We start from the raw sequence: 13,613 nt of genomic DNA, 5'->3' as shown, positions 1-13,613 counted from the left end.
TGTTAGTTCTTATGTCTAGGATAATGTTGTTTGTCTGTCTCCAAAACTGGCACAAAGTCTTGGAAATATGAACCAGATTTGTGTGTGTATTCGAGTAACCAGTGCCATCCATCTCATAGATCCACATACCCTACAAGGTAAGTTTCAGGAAATATTTGCCTTGATAGTTCTGTCTAGCAAGCAGTAATAATTTATGTTAATTTTATCAGCGTCAGTGATATTGTTTTGAAAAACTAGTTAAAATTTTTACTGTTTAGTTTTTATAAACTACTGGAATTTTAAAAGTTTTTGATAAGTTACCTTTGTATTTTTTTTTTTTTTTGTGAGGAAGATCAGGCCTGAGCTAACATCCATGCCAATCCTCCTCTTTTTGCTGAGGAAGACTGGCCCTGAGCTAACATCTATTGCCATTCCTCCTCCTTTTTTTCCCCCCTTTTTCTCCCCAAAGCCCCAGTAGATAGTTGTATGTCATAGTTGCACATCCTTCTAGTTGCTGTATGTGGGACGCCACCTCAGCGTGGCCAGACAAGTGGTGCGTCGGTGCGCGCCCGGGATCCGAACCCTGGGCCGCCAGTAGCGGAGCGCGCGCACTTAACCGCTAAGCCACGGGGTCGGCCCCAACCCTTGTATTTTTTAATTGAAGAAACAATTCTGTGAACTTTAAAAAATTTACTAGTTTTATTCCATCTATTTTTACTGAAATTGACTTATTTACTTCATTTAATTTTTGTGACTAATTATTTAAGTTCATTGCCAAATTTTAGTGTATACCAAATATTTTAGAGTTTGGAACAGTTGACTTTTTGTAATCCAGTGGAACATTTAGTTTTAAATATGAATTTAGTAATTTCATCCTTATTATACATAATTTTTAACATTCTGTTTATAAAAACTATTTTTTGAAGAAGACCCCGTATTGCAACTTGGTTGTATCTCCTGCTTGGTGTTTTTCATATATTTCCTGTAATGTAAATAGATATAAAAAATTGGGTTTATTTTGATATTTTCCAGAAAGTCATTCATTATCCTTGTCAATTAGAATTCATCAGTCCAAGGTCTGTTTGCAGTATTAGGATGAACATCTATCAGGTAGAACTTTATTTCCCATAAACTAAGCAGCTAAGATGACTGAATGTTTCTAAAATAAAATGCTAGCACGTGAACGACTTTTAAAGGCACTTAGTTCTATGGCGTTCTGATGATAGTCACTACTTAAGATAGGTTTGACATCTGATGTTCTCACAGCACAAGAAGTTTGGGGCTGATTTATAGGAATAAAAGATCCTAGAGAGGGAGTTGCCACTGTGGTTCCTGTTGACCTGATGCTCCCCAGTTCATATAGACCAACTTTTTTCTAGTTAACACATTTGATGACTTTTGAAATACTTTAATTCCCTTGTTCTTAAATGTTCTGTGTTTATTCTTAGTTGCAGATATTGATGGCAACACCTTCTGGAGTCACCCTTTCAATAGTTTATGCCATCCCAAACAGCTAGAGGAGTTTATTGTGATGGAATGCAGCATAGTTCGAGATCTAAAACGCAGTGCAGGTGCTGGAATGGTATCAAAAAAGGTAATTTTCATCCTGCCCACCTCCCCGCCCCCCCCCCCGCCCCAACTTATTGTTTTGGTCCCCTCTTTTTTTTTTTTTTTTGGGTTTTTTTTTTTTTTTTTTTAATTTATTGGCAGTTCCAAAAATGTGGTTCTAAATAAAGCTAACACCACATTAGGTTAAAAATGCATTCCATGTTTGTATGTTGTATGCTTTTTAACATGTGGTCATTGTGGTGAAAATTATCAGTTATGCTATCTGCTAAGTTAATTTTTTCTCTTTAATGTTGGAGACATTTTAAAAAATGTTTACTCTGTTTTCACGATAAAGTGTTTCCTTGCTTTACTTTTGTACAGTGGGACCAAATGACAAGCTAACCTTTTTTGACTTTTTAAAAATTTTCTAACATTTTGAATTAAATATATGATATATTATCACTAAATACTTAGTACTTCAGTATGCATCTCTAAAACACATTTTTCTACATAATTAAAGTATTATCATACATATAAACTATGTAGTTTATATTCACATTTCTTCATTTGTCCCAAAATGCCTTTTATGGTTTGTCCAAGCTAGTATCTGTTGGGGACCATACACTGAATGTGAATATTATACCTCTTAAATCTTTTATTTAGTAATAGCCCCCTCCCCTCTTTTTTTTTCATGATACCAACTTCTTAAGGTAACTAGGGCATTTATCTTGTGGATCTATCTTATTGTTTCCTCATGATGTCATTTAACTTGCTTCTTAATCTCTTGTATTTCCTTTAAACTGGAAAGTGGATCTAAAAGTTTGCTTAAATTTAGGTTAGTTATTTTTGGTCAGAACATTTCAGAGGTGATGCTATGTACTTTTTATGATATATCAAGAGCCAAGTAATGTTTGGCTGTTTCACTGATAGCCAGATCTCTCCATTGTAACGTTAGGATTTTTTCCCCCCCTTTTCACTAGCCTGCCTGCCTGCCTTCCACTCAGATTGCCCCAAATTTAGTTAGTGGGAGCCCCTTCAGAATAGTTTCTATGTCCTTCTTAAAAAAAATTTTTTTAACAACTTTTACTTTTTTAGAGTAATTTTAGGTTCATAGCAAAATTAAGAGGAGGTAAGAGATTTTTCCCATATATCCCCTGCCTCCACTCATGCATAGCCTCCTCCATTATCAGTATCCCTCCATCAGAGTAGTACATTTGTTATAATTGGTGAACCTACGTTGACACATTGTAATCACCCAAAGTCCATAGTTTACATTACGTTTTACTCTTGGTATTATACTTTTACTCTTGGTATTATACGTTCTATGGGTTTGGAAAAATGTATAATGACGTGTATCCATCATTATAAAACCATACAGGGTATTTTCACTGCCCTAAAAATCCTCTGTACTCTTTGTATTCATTCCTCCCTTCCTCCCAACCCCTGGCAATCACGAATCTTTTTACTGTCTCTATAGTTTTGCCTTTTCCAGAATGTCTTATAGTTGGAATCGTATAGTCTTTTCAGATTGGCTTCTTTCACTTATTAGTATGCATTTAAGCTTCCTCCATGTCTTTTCATGGCTTGATACTCTTTTTTTTTTTTTTTTTTTAAATGCCAAATCATATTTCGTTGTCTGGATGTACCATAGTTTATCTATTCACCTACTGAAGGACATCTTGGTTGCTTCCAAGTTTTGGCAATTATGAATAAAGTTGCTATAAACAACCTTGTACAGGTTTTTGTGTGGACATAAGTTTTCAACTCCTTTGAATAAATACCAAGGAGCACATTTCTTGGGTCGTTTGGTAAGAGTATGTTTAGTTTTGTAAGAAATCGCCAAACTGTCTTCCAAAGTGGCCGTAGCATTTTGCATTCCCATCAGCAATTCCCTGTTGCTGCACATCCTCATCAGCATTTGGTGTTGTCATTGTTTAGGATTTTGGCCATTCTAATAGGCGTGTAGTGGAATCTCATTGTCAGTTTAATTAGCGATGACATATGATGTGGAGCATCTTTTCATGTGCTTATTTGCTATCTGTATATCTTCTTTGGTGAGGTGTCTGTTAAGGTCTTTGGCCCATTTTTAATAGGATTATTTGTTTTCTTATTGTTGAGTTTTAAGAGTTACTTGTATATTGTGGATAACAGTCCTTTATTAGATGTGTCTTGCAAATATTTTCTCCCAGTCTGTAGTTTATTTTCTTATTCTGTTGACATTGTCTTTTGCAGAGCAGAAGTTTTTAATTTTAATAAAGTCTAATTATTTCTTTCATGGATAGTGCCTTTGGTGTTGTATCTGAAAAGTCATGGCCAAACTCAAGGTCAGCGAGGATTTCTCCTATGTTCTAGGAGTTTTATAGTTATGTGTTTTACACTTAGGTCTGTGAATCCATTTTGAGTTAATTTTTGTGAAGAGTGTAAGGTTTGTGTCTAGACTGATTTTTTTTTGCATATGGATGTCTGGTTGTTCACCATTAGTTGAAAAAACTATCTTTATTTTTGCTCCATTGTGTTGCCTTTGCTCTCTTGTCAAAGATCAGTTGACTGCATTTATGTGGGTCTATTTCTGGGCTCTCTGTTCTGTTTCATTGATCTATGTGTCTGTTGTCAGTACCACCCTGTCTTGATTACTGTAGCTTTATAGTAAGTCTTAAAGTTGGGTAGTGTCAGGCCTACAACTTTGTTCTTCTCCTTCAAACTTGTGTTGACTAATCTGGATCTTTTGCCTCTCCATATAGGCTTTAAAATCACTTTGTTGATATCCACAGAATAACTTGTTGGGATTTTGATTGGGATAGCATTGATTTTATAGATCACTTTGGGCGGAACTCACATCTTGACTATATTGAGTCTTCCTATCCATGAAGATGCAGTATCTCTCCATTTATTTAGTTCTTTGATTTTATTCCTCAGAGTTCATCAGAGTTTTGTAGTTTCCCTCAGGCAGGTCTTATATATACAGTCATGGACCGCATGACAACATTTCAATCAACAATGGAGTGCATATATGACAGTGGTCCCATAAGACTAGTACCATATAGCCTAGGTGTGTAGAAGGCTTTACCATCTAGGTTTGTGTAAGTATACTCTATGTTTGCACAATGATGAAATCGCCTGATAGCGCATTTCTCAGAACACATTCCCACCGTTAAGTGCTGCATGACTGTATTTTGTTAGATTTATACCTAAGTATTTCATTTTTTGGGGTGCTAATGTAAATGGTATTGTGTTTTTAATTTCAAGTTATACTTGTTTGGGTTGGTATGTGGGAAAGTGATTAACTCGTTTATAACCTTATATCCTGTAACCTTGCTATATATAGTTCCAGTAGTTTTTTTGTCTGTTCAGATTTTCTACATAAACGATCATGTCATCTGCAAACAAAGATAATTTTATTTTTTTGTTCCCAATCTATATACCTTTCATTTCTTTTTCTTGTCTTTTGCATTAGCTAGGATTTCTAGTAGGATATTGAAAAGGAGTGGTGAGAGGGGATATCCTTGCCTTGTACCTGACCTTAGTGGGAAAGCTTCAAGTTTCTCACCATTAAGTATAATGTTAGCTGTAAGTTTCTTGTACATATTCCTTATCAAGTTGAGGAAGTTTCCCTCTATTCCTATTTGCTGAGAGTTTTTATCATGCATGGGTATTGGGTTTTATCAAAGGCTTTTTCTGCATCTATTGATATCATCATGTGATTTTTCTTTTTTAGCCTGTTGAATGTGATTGATGGATTACACTAATTGAGTTTCAAATGTTGAACCAGCCTTGCATACATGGGGTGAATCCCACTTGGTCCTTGTGTACAGTTCTTTTATATTTTGATAAGGATTTTTGCATCTGTGTTCATGAGAGATTATTGGTCTATAATTTACTTTCCTTGTAATGTCTTTGTCTGGTTTTGATATTAGAGTAGTGTTGGCCCTGTAAATGAGTTAGAAAGTATTCCCTGTGCTTCTGTCTTCTGGAAGAGATTGTAGAAAATTGGTATAATTTCTTCCTTAAATGCTTGGTAGAATTCACCAATGAATCAATCTGGGCCTGGTGCTTTCTGTTTTGGAAGGTTATTAATTAATGATTCAATTTCTTTAATGGGTATAGGTTTATTCCTATGTCTTTGTGACATGACTTGCCTGGTCTTTGAAAGCATCCTTATTTTCTGGCACAATACTCTAACTTTCAGATGTTCCAGAATCACATTGTATAGTCATACCTCATATCTGAAATCAAGTATTTTTTCAAGGATATAAGTAATCTCTTTTACTGTGAAATAGTATTTAGAAACCCCCAGTCTGGATACTTCAGTTGCTCGTTTCTGTTGAGGTAATAATTGTGTCTTGAGACAAAAATAACTTCTGATAATTTGGGAAGATGAATGGAAATGGAAGACATTACTTTTCACATTTTTATTTAAAATAATTTAATAATATGGTTACAAGCAAACTTTTATTTATAATAAATATAGAAGAACACCACTTCCTGTCAGACTCATATAAAACCAGATATTATATTTTCTTGGTTTACAAAAAATACATTTAGCTAGAACAGGTTCCTAAGTCACATAAATAGAAGCAGTCTAGTAGCTAGAAAGTGAATCCTGTTATAAAGAATTTAGTCTCTCCCTGTTAATTCAGGTGTTTTTTTTTTTTTTGGTTCTTTCTTAAATCTGGGGACTTTTATTTCAGTTTCTCCCTTTATCTCTACCTCTTCTTTCAAACTCTTTGAGATTCCTTAATTCTATCTGTAATTCTTAGTATTTTGCTTTTTATCCCATTTTACTTGGGTCTGTTTTTGTTGGTAAAAGGTATTGGCATGTGCTATACTTAATTCAGCCTGGAAGTTTGAAATGTCAGTTGCAATTACTTGTAAAACCTATGCTGGAAAGAGACTTCAATGGTTTTGTAGTTTAAAATTTCAAACTTGGGATGTTGTTTCTGCAACAAATAGAAAAAATAGAAGAGGGGTTATGCCTCAAAATAGTAGACATCCAAAAGGTTGATTTGATAAAGATTTGGGTTCTCTAATAGTAGTGGTGCCACACTGGGATTGCTAGATTGTTTTGTCTGAACCCTGGTTTGTTGAACCTTATGTGTAAGACCAAGGGATTTCTTAGGACGTTTTCTGGATTTAAGATGCCCCTACTTTTTCAGTTTTTCTTTTTTGCTCAGTTTATATTGGCTCATCTCCCTGTGAAAATATTTCTTTTGAAAATTCTACATATGTCTGTTTTTAGGTGACATTGTTAATGTTTTCATAAAAGGCTTGAATAAAATCTTAACAAAAAATATATATTTTATGAATTTCTCATCTTTTCCTTACTCATAATTCAGTAATTTGTTAATTTTGGCAGTGTTTCTGAGATCTGAAAAAAAAAACAGTTTCTGTCTTTAAAATGAAAATTAGAAAACCAAAATCAGCATTGTATTTAACTTTTCTATGAGATACTTTTTGAGTTATGGCTAGATTATTGAAGAGTGCGTTTTCTTTCCTGTTAAGCATACCCTCGGGGAAGTCTGGGTGCAGAAAACATCTGAAATGAATACTGATAAACAGTATTTTTGTCGCACTCATTTGGGACATCTTCTAAATCCTGGAGACCTGGTGTTGGGGTTTGTATTATTTTATAGAATTTTAAACTGCCAATTAGCATTGCACATTTTCTTTGGGAGCCAGCAAAGCTATCTAAAATACTAAGGTTGTTTATTCCAAAAAGAATTTGAGTTCTTAGGAGCCTTATAGCTTATTTTATTATTGATAACTAAATTAAACTGTGGATTGGACAGAAGCCTATAGTTATTCCATTTTCACCATCATCTTCGAGAGTCATTTGTTCTAAGATTTTGAGTAATTGAACCCTGAAGTTGTATGGTTAGATCGTATTTACATTTTTCATATTTCAAATTCAAAAATTTACATATTTACAGTTTTGGGGAGTGAGTAGTTTTTTATTGTGTATATGCTGCTGCTCAAATATTTCACTTGTAAAATATGGCAGCTATATACGTAAGAGATCTTTACAGGCTTAGGATAAGTCCATTCTGATGCAGAGCTTATCTGCATGCCTTAAACATTGCTTTGGCTCTTAGGATTTCAGTTCCTTTTATTAGAGAATGAGGTTTTTATTTTTTTGTTTTTGTTTTTTAATAAACCAAATGGAACTGTCTAACTGAATCCTAATGTTAGACTGATATATAAGTCTGTTTTGCTTCTGTTACAAGTGTATGGTAAGGTGAACGATAATGGATAATATGTGAAACTCAGAGATACAGTGCATTATCATGTTTACCATGTTTATCATGTAGAAGCATGTTCACCGTATAGTAAACTGCAAAACTTTTGAAGTGGGAGAGCATATTAAATATTTGATCTTAGGAGGAACTTTTAGGTGATCATCCATAAAATAAAAAGTTACGTGGAAATAGTAAATGTTTTTGTCATTGTGTTTCATTGTTTTCATTTCAGGTTTGATTTGGCCAACTGTAACTTAAATGATGAGCATGTCAACAAAATGAACTCGGATAGAGTCCCAGATGTGGTAAGGCTTTAGATTTTCCTGTTTTTTCCTGTGTTAAAGAGGATTGATATAACTCTCATGGATAAGATGCACGAGTTCACATTTTTGAAAATAACAGGTCCCTTTACAGGTTTCTTTTGAAATTGCAATTAAGGTATAATAGCAAAAGCTTTCATTTTAAATCATTTTTCTTGGTGGGAAAAATTCAAGATTTATTGAGTTTTTTTGTTGCTCTTATAATCAAATTTTTATTCTCTGTTAAAATGCTTGACACTGTAGAATAAAAATATATTTGCAGCTAAAAGTGATGACTTTCAGAATTTATTCGGGTGTATTTTATTAGGCTCAGCTTATTTCATGTATTGTTCAGTTAAGAAGGCATTTAGAGTTAAAATCGTTATTCAGGTTTGAATATAATTGCAGTTGAGAATATCTTCACAGTATTAATTCTTTTTTTCTTTCTTTCTTTTTTTGCTGGGTAAGATTTGCCCTGAGCTAACATCTGTTGCCAATCCTACTCTTTTTTTTTTTCCCCTCCCCAAAGACCCAGTACATAGTTGTATATTCTAGTTGTAAGTCCTTCTAGTTCTTCTGGGTGAGCTGCCACCACAGCATGGCTACTGACAGAGGAGTGGTGTGGTTCTGTGACTGGGAACCGAACCTGGGCCGCCGAAGTGGAGAGCACCCGACTTTAACCACTAGGCCATCAGGGCTGGTTCACACCGTATTAAATCTTAGAGAAAGAGTGTTACTTCTGAAAAAACCTGTTAAATTCTAACATAAGTTTATAAGAGTCATGGGCAACAGTGAATGTGAAATGTGGAAGACCTATCTCCTGCATGCCTAATCTTTTGAAATAAACATTGATTTCTTTCGCTGTGGGCAAAAATAAAGTCATGGTATAAGGACTCTCCTCCTCACCACTCAGCTGTGCTTTTATTAGTTCATAGATTAGGAAATTGAAGCATGGTTTAGGTGTAAGTCTAAATAGGTATTTCTAACAAGGTCATAAGAGGAGATGAAGATGGTCTTATAAGACTTTGTATTGTGTAAAATTATTTTCGTTTGTTCATTCCACAATTTATTACACTGTTCTAGCACATACAGTTGTGAAAGATATATATAGTTTTATAAGTGCTTATTACTAGGAATAGAAGGGCAAAAAAGTGTCTGCCTGTGATAATGTTTCAGAATGATGATGTGAATGCTAGCTGAAAACTGAACTTTGCTATAAAAAAAAAGAAACCATCAGAAACTCTGAAATTTTTGGTATAAAAATAATTTGATTTTCAATCACTGGAAAATTTCAATTAGTAAATTTTAACAATTACACAAATAATGTTTGAATGCATTCTCATAAAAAAGTATATGGAGAAAAACATTAAAAGTTCTTTTGACACTGCCTCTTGATGCCTACTCCTTTCTCCAAAGTGTAACCACTGTCATCAGTTTGGTGACTTCCTGGCATTCCCATAACCTTTCTTTTTTTAACTTTATTGGGTTTTGAGGCCCTATTACCTAGTTCCCATTTTTTGTAACTTTGCAAATATTTCTGTTACTTTTAGGTATTAATCAAGAAGAGCTATGACCGTACCAAACGTCAGCGACGTAGAAACTGGAAACTGAAAGAACTTGCAAGAGATAGAGAAAACATGGATACAGATGATGAAAGGTCCCACTTTTCTTTAAACTTTATATGTTGTTTCAAAGGAAATCCTTGTGATAAATCTTTATGGTTTTTACGTTATAAAGAAATAGTCATCACACAACTGATCTTTGTACTCTATTAATTTTGTGTTCTCACCAATGTGTTGATCAAATCAGTGTAAGAGGATATAGTGACATTTAACACAGACTTGGTTATTATTTACTGGGTTATGACCTGTTAATTGCAGTGTTATTGCAAACAATTCATTTGAAAACTTAAAATATAATAAGTAATTACATTGTGGATATCACAAATAGCAAATGAATACTCAGACTTGGGATGAAAAGAAAACAACCCATCAATATCAAATATGCTATTTTTCAAGCAAGTTAAGGAGAAAGTAAAATATTGTGTTCTAGAAAAGTGGATTGGATGATTCGAAAAGTGGCCTGGATGGTGAAGACACTGATGTCTAAAGAAATGAAGAGTTTAAGGCCAGCCCTGGTGGCCTAGTGGTTGAGTTTGGCATGCTCTGCTTTGGAGGCCCAGGTTTGGTTCTGGAGTGCGGACCTTCACCACTCATCAGTGGCCATGCTGTGGCAGCGGCTCACATACAAAACAAGGAGGAAGATTAGTAACAGATGTTAGGTCAGGGCGAATCTTCCTCAGAAAAAAAAAAAATGAAGAGTTTAAATAAAATTTTGTCATGAAATGTGAATAGGAAACAGCAGTATTTCTAAAATATAATCTTCATAATGTAATTTAAAATAAGGATGTATAAATATATAATGTTAAATTAGTCAGATATTATAAGTAACATATTTGACTATTTTATCTATAGTCTTAAAAGTACATATATTTCAACTTGACTGTAAGACTTTTTTGGGGGAGGGTAAACTAGGAAGGGGTCTTTTCATTGTCTTATATTTAACATCCCCTTATATTCAGTTGTGTATTTTTTTATCATGTAATTTTGAAAGAAAAGATTTTTTAAAAACTTGTCAGTTTTTAATTAACATCCATGTTTGACCTTTGGATATTTTTAAAGATGTTAATACTTGGAACACATTTATCTTATAGTGCTGAAAATGAAGAAAACATAACTTCATACTTTCTTGGTAAAGATGAAATATTTAAATGTTTCGTTATCCTTCTATAGGCAATACCAGGATTTCCTTGAAGATCTTGAAGAAGATGAAGCAATTAGAAAAAACGTAAACATTTACAGAGGTTGGTATTTTAGGACTGTTTAAGTTGTATCTTCTGTATAAAGATGTACTACCCCAGGATGAGTATTTTGGTATCTTAAACTTTGATTCCGTAAATGACTTGTGTGTGTTTTTAAAACTACCCTAGTTAAACATTTACCAAAACTTACAGAACAGTAAAACTTATTAAAAAGTTGTTTGCCGTACCAAAGTTGATATCATTTGTATCCTAGCATTATCCCTATACTAGTGGCTATTTATTCATACCTTTATGCAGTTAGTCATTCAGTGAATATTTAAATGCCTGCTCCAGATATGATACGAGAGCTGTGGATATAATATGGTTAAATAATAGTAATGATATTGGGGGCAGGTATGTGTATATTTCCATATTTGTATTAGTTTGAAATCCTCCTTGTATTTTTTCTTAGATTCAACCATTCCTGTGGAAAGTGACACAGATGATGAAGGAGCACCTCGAATTAGTCTGGCTGAGATGCTTGAAGACCTTCACATTTCCCAAGATGCTACAGGTGAAGAAGGTGAATCGATGATGACATAATAAGATCCTGTTGTAGATGGTTTCTGTGTTTGTAGGCTTAGCATATTGGACAAAATAACTTTTACAGTCTGTTCCATGTATGCCTCTATATTAAAAGAGGAGAAATTTAGCGTTAAACCTGAGTAAATAGGAGTATTTTGATTGCTCACACAAAATGCTGAAAAAGATTTAGATAACAATAGATTATGGAGAATGTAATTATTGATATTTCGGCCATTTTATGTTTGAAATTTTATCGGTTCGCTTTTTTTATGAGACACTAATATTTTCACATACTGAAAATCTCAAGTGTTATGATTCCTTGGAGGTTACCTAAATTTTCAAGCATAAAACAAGGTTTTACAACTCTTTTTATATTGATTGCTTTAGAAAAAGAGCATATGAAGAATCATTTTTAATTTGAATTTGCTATGCACTTTGCTCCACTTTAGATCATTTTTATGCCCTTGGGTTAGGGAAGTTGGGGTTCAGTTTATCACTAGACATTCAAGAGGAAAGTTAATCTTTTTTATTTATAGTGTTAACATCTTCAAAAGATGTTATACTATAACATATACAATATAACATAATTATAATAATATTATAATTATAATCTTTGAATATATTCAAAAGATTCATAATATTAGCATCCTCAAAAAATATAAACTGTTAATTTTTATTACAGAAGAAAATATATTTAAAATATTTGTGGATTTGTAGCAAACATAGACTAATTATTTAAAGGTTAAATAACAATTTGTACCTTTGTTATTTTTGTCTGTGCCAGCAGCTTAGGGCAGTAGCTGCTTATGTCATAAAAATGTCTTCCTATCCTTAAGGGATTTTGCTTTTAAAATTTTGATTTACAAATTGGGAAGGAAGGCATTTTCTCTATATAAGTTTTTATCATTGAACACATCACTATCAAAAAGAAATTATCCAGCATATAGATGATGAATTAATAAAAATGATCTTCATTCTTTATAAAACCATGAATCAAATTTGAATGAGGAATGCTTTTCACATCCTTGAAAGAAAAGCCTTGGCTTGAGTTTTAAAGTTTTCTGAGAATGGAGTATTAAGATCCTATTTCTATAAGCAAGATCAGACTTACTGAGTATTCCAGAACTAAGAGTTAATTCATAAATTGTCTGTAGACCACTAAATAAGGAAATTGAGTAAGTGCTGAATGGAACATTTTCCTTTTTTTGAAATTGAACTCCTCAATTCTGAAGTTAGGAATAAAGACCTGAACTTTCTATAATGACTACTTTCTGTCTTCATATTTAGTTAAAATGATCACTTGTGGTATGTGATTACTTCTATGTCAAGATGTTAAAAAGCATGAAAAATAAAAATATTCTTCCCCTTTTTTGTGTCCTGGAAGTGATTGTATCAGTGTCGTGTTTAAATGGCAGAGAATCTCATGCAGTTTTCCAGAGTGGAATTATGTTATGTGCTTGTCATATGATTTTCACACTGAAAAATATAGTTTCTTACCAACCTTGTTTAGTCTTATGATTTTTTTTTTTTTGGTGAGGAAGATTAGCCCTGGGCCAACATCTGTTGCCAATCCTCCTCTTTTTGCTGAGGAAGATTGGCCCTGGGCTAACATCCATGCCATTCTCCTCCATGTTACATGTGGGACGCCTGCCACAGCATGGCTTGATAAGTGGTGTACAGGTCCACGCCCAGGATCCGAACCCATGAGCCCTGGGCTGCTGAAGCAGAACGCGTGCACTTAACCACTACGCCACTGGGCCGGCCCCTGTGTAGTCTTATAATTATTGATGTTGTGTCTTTATGAGTAATGAAATCTGTTGGTTGAAAAAAGGTTGTGACAAGGTGAAGGAATGCTGTTAGCCGAGAGCTTGCACAGAGTTATTTAGCCTTGATAAATCTATCATTTTAGAGTGTGGTTCCCAGGCTTATGGGTCCCAAAATACTCTTGTTGATGGCTCAGAGTTGATATAATTTGGGAAGGCTGGTATTAATCAAATTCACAAGAAGCTGGTTTATAACCCAATTTATAAGTATGAGTAATTTCTAAGTCAGTATAATCCATTGTCTTCTTTTCTAGCCAGATCTAACCTGAAGCTGCTGTTTTATAGGCAGAAGTTCAGTTGATGAGCAAGGAAACAATTGAGGAAAAGATTTGCTTGTGTAATTCAG

At 33.8% G+C, this 13,613-nt stretch overlaps 1 protein-coding gene across 2 annotated transcripts in view; it reads left to right on the top strand.

The window, feature by feature from the left end:
* Window positions 1-12,812, top strand: part of NMD3 (NMD3 ribosome export adaptor) — a 34,624-nt gene extending 21,812 nt beyond the window's left edge. For both annotated transcript variants that reach the window (XM_004424787.3, XM_087440089.1), the window contains exons 10-16: window positions 20-137; window positions 1,428-1,573; window positions 7,027-7,139; window positions 7,993-8,065; window positions 9,610-9,716; window positions 10,852-10,922; window positions 11,332-12,812. In XM_004424787.3, coding sequence (XP_004424844.1) covers window positions 20-137; window positions 1,428-1,573; window positions 7,027-7,139; window positions 7,993-8,065; window positions 9,610-9,716; window positions 10,852-10,922; window positions 11,332-11,462 — 759 coding nt within the window. In that variant the 3' untranslated portion in view covers window positions 11,463-12,812. The remainder of the gene's footprint in view (window positions 1-19; window positions 138-1,427; window positions 1,574-7,026; window positions 7,140-7,992; window positions 8,066-9,609; window positions 9,717-10,851; window positions 10,923-11,331) is intronic.
* Window positions 12,813-13,613: the final 801 nt, after the last annotated feature.

The sequence above is a fragment of the Ceratotherium simum genome, chromosome 15, assembly GCF_057802395.1.
Source record: "Ceratotherium simum simum isolate JZ-2026a chromosome 15, ASM5780239v1, whole genome shotgun sequence".
Lineage (NCBI taxonomy): Eukaryota > Metazoa > Chordata > Mammalia > Perissodactyla > Rhinocerotidae > Ceratotherium > Ceratotherium simum.
This window is presented reverse-complemented; position numbering and strand designations above follow the sequence as displayed.